This window comes from Ranitomeya variabilis, chromosome 2, assembly GCF_051348905.1.
Source record: "Ranitomeya variabilis isolate aRanVar5 chromosome 2, aRanVar5.hap1, whole genome shotgun sequence".
Lineage (NCBI taxonomy): Eukaryota > Metazoa > Chordata > Amphibia > Anura > Dendrobatidae > Ranitomeya > Ranitomeya variabilis.
In genome coordinates, this window is record NC_135233.1 from 1,038,325,109 (window position 1) to 1,038,342,444 (window position 17,336).

At 49.1% G+C, this 17,336-nt stretch overlaps 1 protein-coding gene across 1 annotated transcript in view; it reads left to right on the forward strand.

The window, feature by feature from the left end:
• Nucleotides 1-17,336, forward strand: part of CPSF3 (cleavage and polyadenylation specific factor 3) — a 60,445-nt gene that overhangs the window by 42,176 nt on the left and 933 nt on the right. The window contains exons 8-17 of the mRNA XM_077291400.1: nucleotides 883-1,033; nucleotides 2,404-2,579; nucleotides 2,677-2,835; nucleotides 3,869-4,015; nucleotides 4,383-4,535; nucleotides 5,098-5,206; nucleotides 5,302-5,400; nucleotides 12,875-12,969; nucleotides 15,638-15,725; nucleotides 16,762-16,831. Coding sequence (XP_077147515.1) covers nucleotides 883-1,033; nucleotides 2,404-2,579; nucleotides 2,677-2,835; nucleotides 3,869-4,015; nucleotides 4,383-4,535; nucleotides 5,098-5,206; nucleotides 5,302-5,400; nucleotides 12,875-12,969; nucleotides 15,638-15,725; nucleotides 16,762-16,831 — 1,247 coding nt within the window. The remainder of the gene's footprint in view (nucleotides 1-882; nucleotides 1,034-2,403; nucleotides 2,580-2,676; nucleotides 2,836-3,868; nucleotides 4,016-4,382; nucleotides 4,536-5,097; nucleotides 5,207-5,301; nucleotides 5,401-12,874; nucleotides 12,970-15,637; nucleotides 15,726-16,761; nucleotides 16,832-17,336) is intronic.

A 17,336-nucleotide genomic window follows, 5' to 3' on the forward strand; every position in this document is an offset into this window, starting at 1 on the left:
GTTCAGGTTAGGGTTAATAAAGTCAGATCTAAAGCGACCCTATAGTGTTGCTCTTTCCTAAAGATGTACATGACCCTGGGCTTACACATTAGTGAATGGCATATAATTCCTCATTCTGTGTTTGTCATCAGTTTTATGCCCTTGTATGTGCCCAAGTTTGCCAACTGGGACATTAAAGTCATAAAATTTTCTTCTGTCATCCCTTTAAAGGGAATCTGTCAGCCCCTGGACGCTTTCAAGCTATTACTATGAACATACAAGTAATAGAATGGTTAAAATAGTCCTATCTGTATGCCTTATAGCTGCGGTCTAGTTGTGGAGAAAGTTTTAATGTTTTATGTTAATGATTTCTTCCAGGCTCCGGGGCGTGCAGTTCCTGCAAGAAATCTTTGCCTCCTGACTTCATTATAATACCACCCCCTACCATGCATGTTAAACTACCCCGAGACATGCAACTTGTGGTGCCATAATCCCGCGCTTGAGCCCTGCACTCACGCTGTTCTGGGTACCTTATCCGCCCTTGTAATAGCAGTGTCTTCTTCATGCTTCTGCACAGGCAAGTTACTGCTACTGATGAATACACTACCATTACAAGGGCGGATAAGGTTTCTTCCAGTGCACCGCACGACCTGGAGCCTGGAAGAAATTCCCTTCTCACATGCTGTATATCCTGTTTTGTACTATACCCATGTAGTGTCACCAGGAAGAAAGGATGGTTCAGTGAATCTAAACGTTATCCTGTCCAACTTGTTAAAGTGTGCAACTGGAAAAGAGAAATGGGCTAGACAGCGTCTCAAATGGGGGGACTATGATGCCATTGTGATTTTTACCTTGGTCTTGTCTGTACTTACGACCTCTGTTTTTGCTCTCCATCTTCTATAGGAGTCTACATATGGCACGCACATACACGAGAAGCGGGAGGAGAGAGAAGCCAGGTTCTGTAACACCGTGCATGACATTGTGAACAGAGGAGGACGGGGACTCATCCCGGTGTTTGCTCTTGGTCGAGCTCAAGAACTTCTGTTAATCTTAGGTGAAAATTCATCGCAAAATAGTATTTATTGAAAGCCAGCCTGTATTCTGGTGCAATGGAAGGTTCTGTGTGTCCTTTTACAAATTCAATTTATTAGCAGAATTTACAAACTTTCTGCTGTTTGCAATAAAGCAATGACACGAGAACAGTATAAATGGCTCTGCGAGTATCACAAGGGGTTTCTCCAAATTCAGCACAAAATGACACCTTGTTGAAAGTTAGTCGGTCACACAACAGACATACAATGGGGACTAGGCCCCTATTAAGAAAAATAATTCCAGCAGGATACATTTTGGTTACTGAGAAATTGAGTTTTATTTCAAATGTAAATAAGTGAGCTTCAGCGTACTCTTGGCTCTTTACTCTGCCTCACTTTGCATTCCGAGTACTGATCCTGATTGATGGTTCTCGCTTTCCCACAGCGAGCGCTTCATGAACCCAAACTACGGTACCTCAACCCTGAAGGAGCCCGGTGGCACTCACACAGGTTCAGCAGAGATGTTCACGGTGTGGGTGCCATCCTGTTCTGTTCCCTGGCTCCTGTCTGTGGCTGCCATTCACTACTCTGATACTGGAAGTGCAACGAACGTTGGCTACCGACAGCAGCCATGTATGAGAGCGTGCCAGCACCAACACTGCGCGGCGTCTATGCTGACCCTGTGTGAGTGCCACCGGGCTTTGTCAGTGATGGGTAATCTGGATTAAGTTCATGCACTGCTCACTGTAGGAAAGTGAGCGTTATCAATCAGGGACATTGCACCGAATCCAAATTGTGGTAACGCCACTGTGCATGGAGTCCTTGGCCACGGCAAGGGTGCACCTAAGCTTCATCGTTTTCATATGAAATAAAAATTGTTCTTTCTGACACTAAAATACAAAAATGTATACTGCTAGTGTGATTTAAAAAAAAAAAAAAAGCCTAAGTCCCCTATATAAGTAGTTTAATTTGTGTTTTGGGTCTGACAGACACCCTTTATTGATTACTGTTACGACTTTTACTTCCTCTAGATAGTTCCTTTATTGATTACTGGAGTCTCAGAAATCTTCAGCTCCTTCATGATGAGCATCTTGAGTACTTGGTCTCTATGCAGTTGTGATGTATAGCCAGACACCATCTTCTGGCAGTGTTCCTGGGAATTATTTTACTGGTGACAGCAGAGAGTTTGTGCATTTTGCTAATAAATCTATTTTGCAATTGTATGTGTTCAGTATGTAAAGAGAAAAATCCCTTCTGCCAGTCTTCCACCTCGCTCACAACTGGTGGAGTGTCATCAGCACAACTCTTTCCCCATAACTACATTAACTACATACAGAGAAGTTGTGTGCTGACCTCTCGATACATAATGGACTGTTCCTAATCTTCCCTACAGATGAATACTGGCAGAACCACCCAGAGCTGCACGACATCCCCATATACTATGCCTCATCGCTGGCTAAGAAATGTATGGCGGTGTACCAGACCTACGTGAACGCCATGAATGACAAGATCCGCAAGCAAATCAACATCAATAACCCCTTTGTCTTCAAGCACATCAGCAACCTGAAGGTCTGATCTTATATTGTGCGCTGTGAGCTTGTAGACATCATATAATTGCAGTAAATACTTTGTATTTGCAAGAGGAACATGTCCGGTGTTATTTCAGAGCATGGATCACTTTGATGACATTGGCCCCAGCGTGGTGATGGCTTCCCCGGGTATGATGCAGAGCGGTCTGTCCAGAGAGCTGTTCGAGAGCTGGTGCACCGATAAGAGGAACGGAGTGATTATCGCCGGATACTGTGTAGAAGGAACGCTAGCCAAGGTAAGGGGCGGCCTTAGTCAGCAGATCATCGCTAGCTTTGCTGAAAAACTGCAATTATGTGATAGTGACATCGAGAAGATTCGTCCCTCTTTTCCATATGGACACCATAGACGTGTATGTCTTCTCCGCAGAAACACCCAACAAAGTATAACTCTCACTCTGGAGGACTTAACAGACATTCATTACTTAGATCGTTCTTTCAGCGCCATGTACTATTATTTGTGAAAGGCGTGCTTGTCCGAGTCTTCCCGTGTGTTCATGTTATTCGCATGTGATCGGCAGCAGGTCTGTCTTCAGGAAATGCATTGTCCTGCACTGCAAGAAAAGTGGACGCCGTTGTCACTGTGGCAAGAGCGTTTTTTTTGCAGATGATAGGATAAAGTCAGCAAGAAAATCTATTAAAATAGGCGTCAGAATCGGAGTCTAACAATTGGTGGTGTTTTACGGTAATATATAATTAAAGGAATTCTCCCAGTAGTGATATTTCACCCTACAGTATTATTTCATGCAAATGTTTTCACACATCTCGTTCAATCAGCCATGACCGTGATCTGTGGCCCATCACGGGAGCAGTAGGATTGTCTTTTACCTGTTGGCTTGTGTGGGTCTTTTGAATAGCCAGGCTGGCGCGATATCATGGCTGTATTGTGGCCCACATGACATAGCGCCAGGGCGGGATACTCCTGCTCCTGTGCAGCGACCACCGGCATGACCCAAGTGGAGACTCGATTTATACCAGATCTATACAGTGTATAACATGCCAATGCACTGTATGGATAAAACTACTGGATGCACTTTTTAATCTTTGAATTCAGGTTTATCCTTCAGTCCCCTCGCGCGGTGTGTATAATATTCGGCCCCCTCACCCCAGTGTACAACACCTTATCCCTGGTGTATTTGACTTGTTTTTTTCAAGAGGTATTGGAAAGCACTACTTTGTGTACTGGAAAAGGAGCACAATACGTTGGGTAAATAATCTTTCCAACTCATGGCTGATTTATACCAGATACCTAATGGCATCCTCTCTTTCCAGCACATCATGTCGGAGCCTGAGGAGATCACCACCATGTCTGGCCAGAAGCTGCCTCTGAAGATGTCTGTGGATTACATTTCTTTTTCTGCGCACACAGATTACCAGCAAACCAGCGAGTTTATCCGAGCTTTAAAGCCCCCTCATGTGGTAAGGCATTCAGATTGAAGTTTCACACAATTTTCTTATACTGAGGTCACTTCCCATTGATCGTCCCATCCCCTGTGTCGTTTGCATGGTGGCTGCTGGTGGAGGGACATCTCCTCTTGTGATACACTCTGTGCGCAGGTGACTAGCGCAGGTGCGGGGGGTGAGGCTGATTGACGATTAGGGTCACATGCCCACCGATTGCCATCTTTCTGACATTACCACTATACAGACAGGACAGAGGGCTGGGCTATCAAGGTGGCCTCAGTAATAAGAAAAAAAAAATGTTCACAGGCCTGCAAAGAATGGTACGGTATATTAGTGATGTAATGAATGGAGCATAACTATGTAGATCTGTGGTAACCTCCAGATACTGGTGCACGGTGAGCAGAATGAGATGGCACGTCTTAAAGCTGCTCTTATCCGCGAATATGAAGATAACGATGAGGTCGATATTGAGGTTCACAATCCCAGGAATACAGAAGCTGTGACCCTAAACTTCAGAGGAGAAAAACTTGCTAAGGTAGGAAGCTTTAATTCATAGATTCCATGTGATACTGGGGCTTACTCCGGTACTGCATTATACCAGTAGCCTTGTGAGCCTCAGTCTATGGGATATGCCCATATGTGGGTAAGGGACACTATCTTGAGGTGTTCGATACCCCAACCTCCTGACTCCCCGGTTACTGGCGCTCCTGATTAAGTGACTGTTCATGTCTGGGACATCCTTGCCAGCCTGTGTGTGCCCAGATGCCGCTACACCAGGCGGCTTCACATCCGCACCATCCGAGCTGCTGGGGGCCGAGAGCGGACAGTGCGCTCCAGCGAGCCCAGACGGCCTCTGTGCAGGACTTACAGGCCCTAGCAGAAGGAGCTTGCAAACATTGCATGTTTTTGGCCACCGCTCTTGGACAGAAGCGGTACCATGCTTCCCTGGCTTCGAGTGGTAAAAAAAAAGTGGGGCCTGTGGGAGAACGGGGAAAAATTGTAGTAACGTATGATTGGTTTTACAACCACTTTGAAATCATACTGTACCCATTTTGGATGTGGAGTATCCTTCTAAGATTTCTCTTTATTCCTCACAGGTGATGGGTTTGCTTGCTGATAAGAAGCCAGAACAAAGTCAGAGAGTCTCTGGGATCCTCGTGAAAAGAAACTTCAACTACCATATCCTTTCTCCAAGTGACCTCTCCAGTGAGCGCTCCGTATAGAACACACCTTTTATTATTACATTTCTGAGTGCTATGCCTAAAACTGCGGTGTACATGTATGTCTCTGCTTTCCTGCAGGTTACACAGATCTGGCGATGAGCACTGTGACACAGACACAAGCCATTCCTTACACCGGCCCTTTCAACTTGTTATCTTACCACTTACAGCAGCTCACAGGTCTGTGATTCCTCCACGCTGCTCCCGTTGTAATGGGACTGCACAATCCCCTCTGATTCTATTCAGATTTATTATACTCCGCAATCTCCAGCAAGGAGATGTTTTATGGAAAGCGCCATGGAATAAATGGCGCTATAATAACAAAAATAATCTTAAGTATATTAAACTAAACCTACAAATGTCCTTTCTTCTCACTGTAATGACCCCAACGGATATTTATTTTGTTTTTATGTGTGTATTTTTTACTTCTTATTGCAATATGTTTTCTCTCTAACTCAGCAGTTTATCTTCTAAAACCTCTCACGTGACACTGTACATAGCGAACTGCAGAATTCCTTAGAATGGTTGTCGCTTTAACATCAGGAGGCGAAGTGTGCGCTGAACCTGCGTCTACACGTTTGCCGGGACGTGTGTACAATCGGCTGCTATCATTCATCTGGCCTATTCTAATAAAGAAGACTTGTGCATGATACCTGCCGATTGTGCACGAGCCCTGGCAAATCAGTGTCTGGATGCAAAATCATCCGGCTCTGCTTGCCTCCCACTGCAGAAGTGAGTGGTGCCAAACAACCTGTTTTTTTTAAGAAATTCTTGCAAGGCTTATTTCAGAAAGGTATCTTTACGGGAAAAGAGGAAAAAACAAAACAGTGCTCCTCTTGTTACTTTACTGCCAATCCACTGCAGATGCTTTCATGGACCGCCATTTGTTTACAGTGATAACGCCTCAAATGCCAATCTTTGCCCTTAGTTATGATGTACCGCACTTGCTGGTGTATCCGAGTGCCGAGGCCAGTAGCTCCCCCCGCGTGGCTGCCGAAGGCCAGTAGCTACCCCCCCGCGTGGCTGCCGAAGGCCAGTAGCTCCCCCCCCCCCCCCCCTGCGTGGCTGCCGAAGGCCAGTAGCTCCCCCCCCCCCCCCCCCCGCGTGGCTGCCGAAGGCCAGTAGCTCCCCCCCCCCCCCCCCCCGGCGTGGCTGCCGAAGGCCAGTAGCTCCCCCCCCTGCGTGGCTGCCGAAGGCCAGTAGCTCCCCCTCGCGCGGCTGCTGCAGGCCAGTAGCTCCCCCAGCCCCCCCCACCAGCGTGGCCGCCGAAGGCCAGTAGTCCCCCCCCCCCCCAGTAGCTACGTGCCATATCACTGTCGGCTTGTAAATAAAAGTCAATCTTGGTCCGTCAACACGTATGCACTGGATTAGTGTGGGAATGAAGAAGTTAGTAATAGTTTTTCTTGCTTTATTTTACAGCATTGCTCACTTCTTTGAAAAAAAGCCCAATCTCTTTAAATGTATTATTACTCTGTCGCCTCATTGGGGGACACAGGACCATGGGTGTTATGCTGCTGTCCACTAGGAGGCGACACTATGCATAATCTGAAAAAGATTAACTGTGGCTCCTCCTGTGCAGTATACACCCCTGGATGGCATCAGCCTTCTCCAGTTTTTGCTTAGTGTCGCAAAGGAGGCACACCTAAAGATTTTTACTCCGTTTTACTCCGTTTCCCGCTTTCCGACGGGATTACAGATGAAGAAAAGAGGGTCTTCTGTGAGACCCCCGGCATGGCTCCTTCCTCGGCCCCCTATTATGGGGTGCCCAGTTGAAGTTGAGATGGCTATTCCCCATGCTGCTCCTTCCCCAACCCCTCGGGTGTTGGTTCGAAGTCGAGACCCCCCTCCTTCCCCAATTCCTTTTGGTTTCTGGGTTGAGGTCGAGGCGAGGATAAAGGCCCCTGAAGGTGTGACAACAGCACCCTCCCTATCCCCCTCTGGGGGTATTAGGTTGAGACACCTCAGGTAGGGCCTGTACAGGCAGCATCCTACAGCTCCGAGCAATGGGCCAGCATATTGCGCCTGCATCCAGGGACCCCAGCCCAGCTGCGGGCTCCTGTTGGGGCCGGGGGGAGTGCAGGCAGGCATGGCACATACAGACACAGGGCTCCCTGCGTCCCTGTCTCTGCGGCAGCACCAGCTCTCTACTGCCTCAGGGGGACCCCTCACCGGGCTCCCCCTTCCGCTTATAGCCCCACCGCCATCCTGCCTTCAAATCCGGAGGGGTCCGGTTCAGATCCGACCCCCTCCCGGACTTTCGCGCCGGCCTGGAGCCCTTCTGGGCCTCAGGCATCTAATTTAGGCCCCGGCTTCGGCCTAGCTGAAGCAGCAGCCTCCTCCCCGCCCCCCGGATGACAAATATGACACTCTACAGTGTCATACAAGGGGCGGATCGAGACAGAAAGGGCAGGTTTTTGATAGCCTTGCCGCCCTTTTCCAGCTCTCCGCCCCCTTCTCCTCCTCTCTCCTCTGTCTCTGCAGCCATTTTCGGCTGCAGATTAACCCTGCATCTCCCGGTCTGCAGGACCAGGCAGCCAGTCTCCGGGGGGCACAGGACTGTGGATCTTCGGCGCTGGACCTCGGGGCACACTGGTGGGGTAAGATCACAGCTGGGTTATTTTTACTGAGCTGTGAATCCATATTACCTATAAGACTCCCCTGTAGGTTCTCTACCCCTGTAAGGTCCATCTGCTGGCAGCACCTCTGCACTTTGTGCACTATGCAGGGCTCAAGGTCCAAGAGAACCAGGCAGATCTGCTATTATGCATTCTGCACAGCCTGCGGGACCGCTCTCTCCAGTAGTAGCACGTACCCGCATTGCCAGAACTGTATATAACCTAATGTGTCACTCGGTGTCTAATGCCACGCCAGAATGGGCTACTCAGTTCTCGCAATCTATGACGCCTTCTATAGATAACCTAACTTCCACATTGCTTCAGGCTCTGCAGGGTCATGCCCCGGCTATGACCGTTACCCAACAACGGGAGAGCTTGACTCAGGAACCAGATGACCCTGGCACATCCACGTCTAGGTCAGGACGCAAGCGGATCCATAGATCAAGTCCATCTGCATCACCCCATAGCACACGGTCATCCCCCTCTAGGGAGAGACACCGTAGCTCCAGGTCATCTAGACCGTCCCGTTCCAGGGACAGACGATGCAGATCTCCGCAATCACCAACCGGAGAAGGCCTTCTCCCCAGCCCACCCAGCAGGGGACGCCTCAGTGAGATCCCAATCCCTCCTAGCAATACAGCGCTAGTTGAGGACATAATATCTCAGTGATACACAGGATTCGGAAGGCATCTGCGACTCTGACTCGGACCGGACAGAGAAACGGAGGGGTCCCTGATCCCAATCCCTCCTAGCAATACAGCGCTAGTTGAGGACATAATATCGTCCATCCATCGGGTGCTGGACATTTCTGATCCGCCACCAGAGGTCCCAGAACATAAGATTTTCTTTGAAGGACCTCTGAAGCCGCCTAAGGTTTTCTCGAACCACCCAGAGTTTAAAGCGATCCTTAAAAAACAGCTCTACAGCCTGAGAAAAAATTTGCTAATCGCAAATATCTGGGGGCGAGGTACCCCTTCCCACAGAAGGAGAAATGGACAGATCCACCTGAGGTGGATTAAAAGTCTCCAGGCTAGCAGCACAGACCCTCCTTTCACTGCCAGATAGCTCAACCCTCAGGGACGCAGCAGACCGGCAGGTAGAACGCATGGCTCGTTCAATTTTCGAGGCAGCAGGGGCATCCATGGCTCCTGCGTTCGCCTCAGCTTGGGCTGCCAAGGCCATCCTGACCTGGGCAAAGAATTTACAAGCCTTCCAAGCATCCGCTCCTGAACTGTCGGACCAAGCGGTTCAAAATGCAGTTGTAGCAGATTATATGCTCCATGCAGCTCTGGTTTCAGCAAGGGGAGTCGCAGGGATAGCATCAAACGCCATCACGATTAGGCGTATCCTCTGGCTGTGGGAATGGCAAGCGGACGCAGCCTCAAAGGAGTCCCTCACGCACCTCCCCTACCTCAGTGGGAGTCTTTTCGGTGAACAGTTGGACACTATGATATCGAACGCCACAGGGGGTAAGAGTACTTCTCTTCCCCAACTGAAACCTAAACGCACTTACAAGAAGCGTAACCAAACTCGATTCCGATCCTTTCGGAATTCCTCCAGCTGGTCCGTCTCACGTCCGGTACAAAATCGTATCCGTTCCCCACGCAGGGATAACTCACGATCGACGCAAAGGTCGGACAAGACCTGGCAGTCAAAAGCAGGCCAGTCTAAGCCCAGAGGAGGAAAATCCCAGACTTCTCCTCCTCATGACTCACGGACTCCGGATAACACCACACCAGTAGGCGGCCGACTTTTGTAAAACCGCCAGCCAAGGCTCGAGCCTACCACCAAGCGGTCTCCTCGCTTTGTTAATCAGGAGTCATAGTACCGGTACCCACGTCCGACCGCTTCCGAGGGTTCTACTCCAATCTGTTCGTAGTTCCCAAGAAAGGAGGCAGCGTACGGCCCATACTAGACCTAAAACAGCTCAACAAATATGTACGGGTCCGTCACTTCCGCATGGAGTCCCTTCGGTCCATCTTGCGTCCATGGAGAAGGGAGAATATCTCCCCTTCATAGACATACGTGCATATACCCATTGCACCTGCCCATCAGAGGTTTCTCAGGTTCGCAATAGGCCAGGACCACTACCAATTCGTGGCTCTCCCCTTTGGACTCGCCACGGCTCCCAGAGTCTTCATCAAGGTCATGGCAGCAACCATGGACGTCCTGCATTCCAGAGGCATAGTAGTCGTTCCATACCTGGACGACCTAGTCATCAAGGCTCCCACCTTTCAAGGAATGCGAGCTCAGCGTCTCAATCACAACCGATACTCTCAGTTGCATGGGCTGGTTAATCAACCTACAAAGTCATCACCAACCCCGAGTCAGTCCCTGACTTTCCTGGGAATGTTATTCAACACTTCCAGGGGTCTAGTGCTCCTTCCCAAGGACAAGGCACTGGCCCTCCGACTAGCAGATGAAGAAAAGAGGGTCTCTTGTGAGACTCCAGGCATGGCTCCTTCCTCGGCCCCCTATTATGGGGTGCCCAGTTGAAGTTGAGATGGCTATTCCCCATGCTGCTCCTTCCCCAGTCCCTCGGGTGCTGGTTTGAAGTCGAGATCCTTCCCTCCCCCCCCCCCCCCCCCCTTTCCCAATTCCCTTTGGTTTCTGGGTTGAGGTCGAGGCGAGGATAAAGGCCTCTGAAGGTGACAACAGCACCCTCCCTATCCCCCTCTGGGGGTATTAGGTTGAGACACCTCAGGTAGGGCCTGTACAGGCAGCATCCTACAGCTCCCAGCAATGGGCCAGCACACTGCGCCTGCATCCAGGGACCCCAGCCCAGCTGCGGGCTCCTGTTGGGCAAGTGGTCTTCAGCGGAAGCGTCCATGCCCATCAACATCCTGGAAATTCGTGCCATCCTTCTGGCATTGAGGGCTTTCCATCACTTACTGGCCGCCTCTCACATCAGGATACAGTCGGACAATGCCACGGCTGTGGCATATGTGACTCATCAAGGGGGGACCCGCAGTACCCAAGCGATGCGGGAAGTGCCACATATCCTCCGCTGGGCGGAGGACACAGGGTCGGTCCTTTCGGCGGTCCACGTTCCGGGTGTGGACAACTGGGAAGCAGACTTCCTCAGCCGACAAGGAATAGACTCGGGAGAGTGGTCTCTCCATCCCGAAATTTTTCAACAGATCTGTCTCCGCTGGGGGACCCCGGATGTGGACCTAATGGCATCCCATTTCAATGCCAAGGTCTCCAACTTCATTGCCAGAACACACGATCTGCGGTCGCTCGGAGCAGACGCTCTGGTTCAGGACTGGACCCAGTTCCAGCTTCTGTATATTTTTCCACCTCTCCCCCTGATATCCAGAGGGTGAGGAAGATCAAACAAGAGGGAGTTTCAACCATCCTCATTGCACCGGACTGGCCCAGACGCACATGGTACGCCGACATCGTACAACTCACAGCAGACGCCCCCTGGCGTCTCCCCGACCGCCACGATCTTCTATCACAAGGGCCGTTCTACCACCAGAACTCAAGGGCTCTCAACTTGATGGCGTGGCCCTTGAGACCTGGGTTCTAACCCAGGCAGGTATCTCGACAGAGGTCATTGCAACCATGATCAGAGCACGGAAATCAGCCTCTGCCAAGATTTATTACCGTACCTGGAAAGTTTTTCTTTACCTGGTGCGAATCTCGTGGCCAGGTTCCACTCCCTTATTCCCTACCCAAAGTTCTTGGTTTTCTCCAAGCGGGTCTGGAGGCCAGTCTGTCATTGGGCTCGCCTAAAAGCCAGGTGTCAGCCCTCTCAGTGCTTTTTCCAAAAGCGCATTGCTACCAAGCCGCAAGTAAGGCCTTTCCTTCAGGGGGTTTCCCGATTGGTTCCCCCCTACAGACGACCAGTAGAAACGTGGGACCTCAACCTGGTCCTGACAGCATTGCAGGAACCACCCTTCGAACCCCTTAAGGAGGTCCCGCTCCGCCTTCTTTCCCAGAAGGTGGTTTCTTTCCTGGTGGCACTCACCTCGCTACGCAAGGTGTCTGAACCGACAGCACTCTCATGCAGACGGCCTTTCCTGGTTTTTTCACCAGGCCAAGGTAGTTCTTCGTACGGTCCCATCCTTCCTTCCGAAGGTTGTGTCAGACTTCCACCTCCATGAGGAAATTTCACTTCCCTCCCTTTGTCCGGTTCCGGTTCATAGAGTGGAGAAGGCTCTGCATACGCTTGACCTTGTCAGGCCTTTGCGTATATACGCGTCTAGGACTGCGTCCTTCCGGAGGTCTGATTCTCCTTTCCTCCTTCCGGAAGGCGGCCACAAGGGTAGGCCGGCTTCCAAAAGCTACTCTTGCCAGGTGGATCAAATCCACCATACAAGAGGCGTACCGCCTTAAGAATCCTACCTCTTCCAGCCGGTATTACGGCACACTCTATACGGGCGGTAGGGGCCTCCTGGGCCATTCGGCACCAGGCTTCGGCACAACAAGTGTGTAAGGCGGCCACTTGGACTAGCTTACACACATTTACTAAACACTACAGGGTTCATACCCAGTCCTCAGCGAGCCTGGGTAGATGTGTCCTGCAGGCGGCGGTGCCCTAAGTGTACGGGCCTGTCTGCACAATATTCGTCCATTGCTTCCCACCCAGGGACTGCTTTAGGACGTCCCATGGTCCTGTGTCCCCCAATGAGGCGACAGAGTAAAGGAGATTTTTGTGTACTCACCGTAAAATCTCTTTCTCTTAGCCTCTAATTGGGGGACACAGCTCCCACCCTGTTGCCCTTTCCGGGCTGTTGTAACTGTTGAGTTCTCATATTGTTTCTTGAGCTCGTACATAGTTGCCTTCTTACAGGCATAATTATGTTATTCATGTTACGTTCCTCCTACTGCTTTGGCACAAAACTGGAGAAGGCTGATGCCGTCCAGGGGTGTATACTGCACAGGAGGAGCCACAGTTAATCTTTTTCAGATTATGCATAGTGTCGCCTCCTAGTGGACAGCAGCATAACACCCATGGTCCTGTGTCCCCCAATTAGAGGCTAAGAGAAAGAGATTTTACGGTGAGTACACAAAAATCTTCTTTTTTCTTTCAGGCGAAGTGGATGAAATTGAAGTAAATGAGAAGGAGTGTCTGAGGGTCTTCAAAGCAATCACAGTGGTGAAGGAGGAAAGCATGGTCATACTGGAGGTGAGCAGAGTCTTCTGATTTCTCTCAAGGTTGTTTCGGGGCATTTTCTGTAGAATAAAAACTATGAAAACCCAAATATCTGCATATAAAAAAAAAAAAAAGATTCTTGATATCTGTTGGCCTGCAGTGAAGTTTTACACCTATAGTATATCACAAAAGTGAGTAACACCCCTGACATTTTTGTAAATATTTTATTATATCTTTTCATGGGACACCACTAAAGATCTGACACTGTGATAAATGTAGAGTAGTCAGTGTACAGCTTGTATAACAGTGTGAATTTGGTGCCCTCTATCTCAGCACACAACCATTAATGTCTAAACCGCTGGCAACAAAAGTGAGTACACCCCTAAGTGATAATGGCCAAATGGTGCCCAATTAGCCATTTTCCTTCCCCGGTGTCATGTGACTCATTAGTGTTACATGGTCCCAGGTGGGATTGGGGAGCAGGTGCGGTAAATTTGGTGTTTTCGCTCTCACACTCTCTCTTGCTGGTCACTGGGAGTTCAACATGGCAAAGAACTCTGAGGATCTGAAAAAAAAGAATTCTTGCTCTAAAGATGGCCGAGGCTATAAGAAGATCGCTAACACCCTGACACTGAGCTGCAACATGGTGGCCAAGACCATACAGCGGTGTAACAAGACAGGTTCCACTCAGAACTGGCCTCTCCATGGTTCACCACAGAAGTTGAGGGCACGTGCTCAGTCTCATAGCCAGAGGTTGTCTGTTCACAATAGACGTATGAGTGCTGCCAGAATTGCTGCAGAAAATACAAGGGTGGGGGGTCCGCCTGTCAGTGCTCAGACCATACACATTGCTGCAGAGGTTACAGGGGAGGGGGGTCCGTCTGTCAGTGCTGAGACATAAACATTTCTGCAGAGGTTACAGGGTGAGGGGGTCCGCCTGTCAGTGCTCAGAGCAAATACATTGCTGCAGAGCTTACAGGGGTGGGGGGGTCCGCCTGTTAGTGCTCATACCATACACATTGCTGCAGAGGTTACAGGGGAGGGGGGAGTCCGCCTGTCAGTGCTGAAACCATACACATTGCTGCAGAGGTTACAGAGGTGGGGGGTCCGCCTGTCAGTGCTCAGGCCATACACATTGCTGCAGAGCTTACAAGAGTGGGGGTCCGCCTGTCAGTGCTCAGACCATACACATTGCTGCAGAGGTTACAGAGGTGGGGGGTCCGCCTGTCAGTGCTCAGACCATACACATTGCTACAGAGGTGGGGGGTCCGCCTGTCAGTGCTCAGACCATACACATTGCTGCAGAGGTTACAGGGGAGGGGGGTCCGTCTGTCAGTGCTCAGACCATACACATTGCTGCAGAGGTTACAGGGGTGGGGGGTCCTCCTGTCAGTGCTCAGACCATACACATTGCTTCAGAGGTTAGCGGTGGGGGGTCCGCCTGGCAGTGCTCAGGCCATACACAGTGCTGCAGAGCTTACAAGAGTGGGGGGTCCGCCTGGCAGTGCAGAGACCATACGCTGCACACCGTATCAATTTGGTCTGCATGGCTGTCATCCCAGAAGGAAGCCTCTTCTAAGATGATGCACAAGAAAGCCCGCAAACAGTTTGCTGAAGACAAGGACACTATGGACGTGGATTACTAGAACCATATCCTGGGGTGTGATGAGACCAAGATAAACTTGTTTCAGGTGGTGTCAAGCGTGTATGGCGGCAACAAGGTGAGGAATGCAAAGACATATGTCCTACCTACAGTCAAGCATGGTGGTGGAAGTGTCATGGTTTGGCGCTGCATAAGTGCTGCCATCTGTGAGGAGCTACAGTTCATGGAGGGAACCATAAATACCAACATGTACTGTGACATGCAGAAGCAGAGCATGATCCTCTCCCTCCGGAAACTGGGCCGCAGGGCAGTATTACAACATAACGACCCCAGACACACCTCCAAGACTGCCTTGGTAAGGAAACAGGGTAAAGGTGCTGGACTGGCCAAGCATGTCTCCAGACTTAAGCCCTATTGAGTATCTGTGGGGCATCCTCAAGCAGAAGTTCGATAAGCGCAAGGTCTCCAACAACCACCAGCTCCGTGATGCCGTCATGGAGGATTGGGAGAGGATTCCAGTGGCCGCCTGTGAAGCTCTAGTGACCTCCATGCCCAAGAGAGTTAAGGCAGTGCTGAAAATAATAGTGGCCGCACAAAATATTCACACTTTGGCACAATTTGACCATTTTTACATAGCGGTGTACTTGTTTGTGTTGCCAGCAGTTTAGACATTAATGGCTGTGTGTTGAGTTATTAGAGGCCACCAAATTTACACTGTTATACAAGCTGTGCACTGACTACTGTACATTGTAACAACGTGTCTGATCTTCAGTTCTGTCTCATGAAAATATATAATAAAATATTTACTAGTATATCCCAAAAGTGAGTACACCCCAGACACTTTTATAATGTAATGACGACATCACTCAGTGACCTCAATAGGACATAATTGAATTCTCATTTCAGAAGTGTCATAAGCAGTGAGTGTGGCTGCACGCTGGCTCCGGGGTTAGCACTGCTGCCTTACCTTGGTGTCGCTAACAGTCTGGTGGGAGACGCTGTGACTTATATAATTGGATGTTTAGAATATAGGGTTATTTTGTTATCGGATTTACTATCCACATGCTTATTCTGGATACATTTTCTTTTTCCTTCCAGTGGGTGGCTAACCCTTCCAATGATATGTATGCAGACACCGTGGCCACAGTGGTCCTGGAGCTGCAATCAAATCCTCGCATCCAGAAAGGTAGGAGGGCCGGGATATTATGGTCGTAGCTGAACCTTAACCTCTTAATGAGCTGGGACGTAACACAACAGTCATAAGTAACAACGTTTATAATAATACAATAATTAAAGCAAAATAAGACAACCCTGCTCGTGAGAGCTTACAATCTACAATGAGGTGGGGGAGACAAAGTACAGGGGCTTATTTACAATGATGGTCCAGCCACTTAAAAGTAATACATGTTTGGTATCTGCATACTCATACTGACCTGGGGAATCATAATGCTTTGTCAGTTTTACAATAGGAAACATGGTATAAAATAAAAATTGTGGCATTGTATTTTTTTTTTTTATTTCGCCGTACTTGGAATTTTTTCCCCGTTTTCCAGTACAACAGGCCCTTACACAACCATATTGATTGAAAAATAAAAAAGTTATGGCTCTGGGAAGAAGTGGAGCAAAAAATAAAAGCCCACAAAAAAAACAGAAAATCAAATCGCAAGGGGTTAAACTTATGTACTTCTAATGCCTGATTTAGCCTAGAAGGCTTAAAACAGTGTTGAAGTAAAAGACGCGGTGCTCCCCCACGAGGATCATCCCAACCCCCTGTGTGGAGCCTCTGTATAGTAGACCCATGGGACTGCCAGGTCCCCATCACTTTTACCTCTTTGCAATGTTTCCAATTTCATTTTTTGCGTCTTGCTTGCCCCATATTGATTTCCCGAAGAACCGAGTCTTTTTAGAAATGTATCTCTGGGGTATCCAGATAGGGGGATTATGTGAACCATATGATACCTGGGTATTAGCAATTGTTTTATAGACAAGTTCTGTCACCTTGCTGCCCTCTGCATGTGATCACTCTGCATTTCCCACCTCTACTTTTAAGCAAGGAACTCTGGATAGAAAGATCAGGTGCCAGCGTTGGTACTGAAGATTCAGGATTCCCTAGTTTCTCGACGACTGTGTTGTCTCCTGCATATTCTAGAATTATGGAAATATTACTTGGTGCCAGGTTTGTTCAATGACTCCCTGTGTCTGTATTTTTATATTTTCCCTAGCGGTGAGCCATGGAGCCAGTAAAACAGTGGACATGGAAGCGTACAAGAAGAGACTGGAGATTATGCTGCAGTAAGTTTGGCCGGTTATGGAGCTTTTCTCTGAGGTTCTGGCTATAATTTATGAACGCTTTCCTAATAAAGCTCCCTGTACTACCGCACTATTCCTTCCAACTGATGCATGCAGATGTCTTTTATCTAGCGTGTAAGGGAGTCTGTCTACAGGTTTTTGCAATGTAATTTAAGAGCAGCATAATGTTGAAGAAGAGACTCTGATTCCAGTGATGTGTCACTTACTAGCCCGTGTGTCTGTTTCAATAAATTCCGTTTTATCAGCAGGACATTATCACTAGAAGACTGGGTGTCTTGTGCCTCCTGGTCCAGCCCCGCCTTCATCACTGATTAGCAGCTTTCTGCCTATGCACAGTGTACACAGAAAGCTGCCAATCGGTGTGGGCGGGGTTATACATTGCTCAGCATTCAGAGCACTGCTAGATCTGCAGCAGAGAAACAGGGATTTGTATGAAAATGACAGCAAGTGACACATGCTGGAATCAGGAGCTCAGCCCCTACATTAT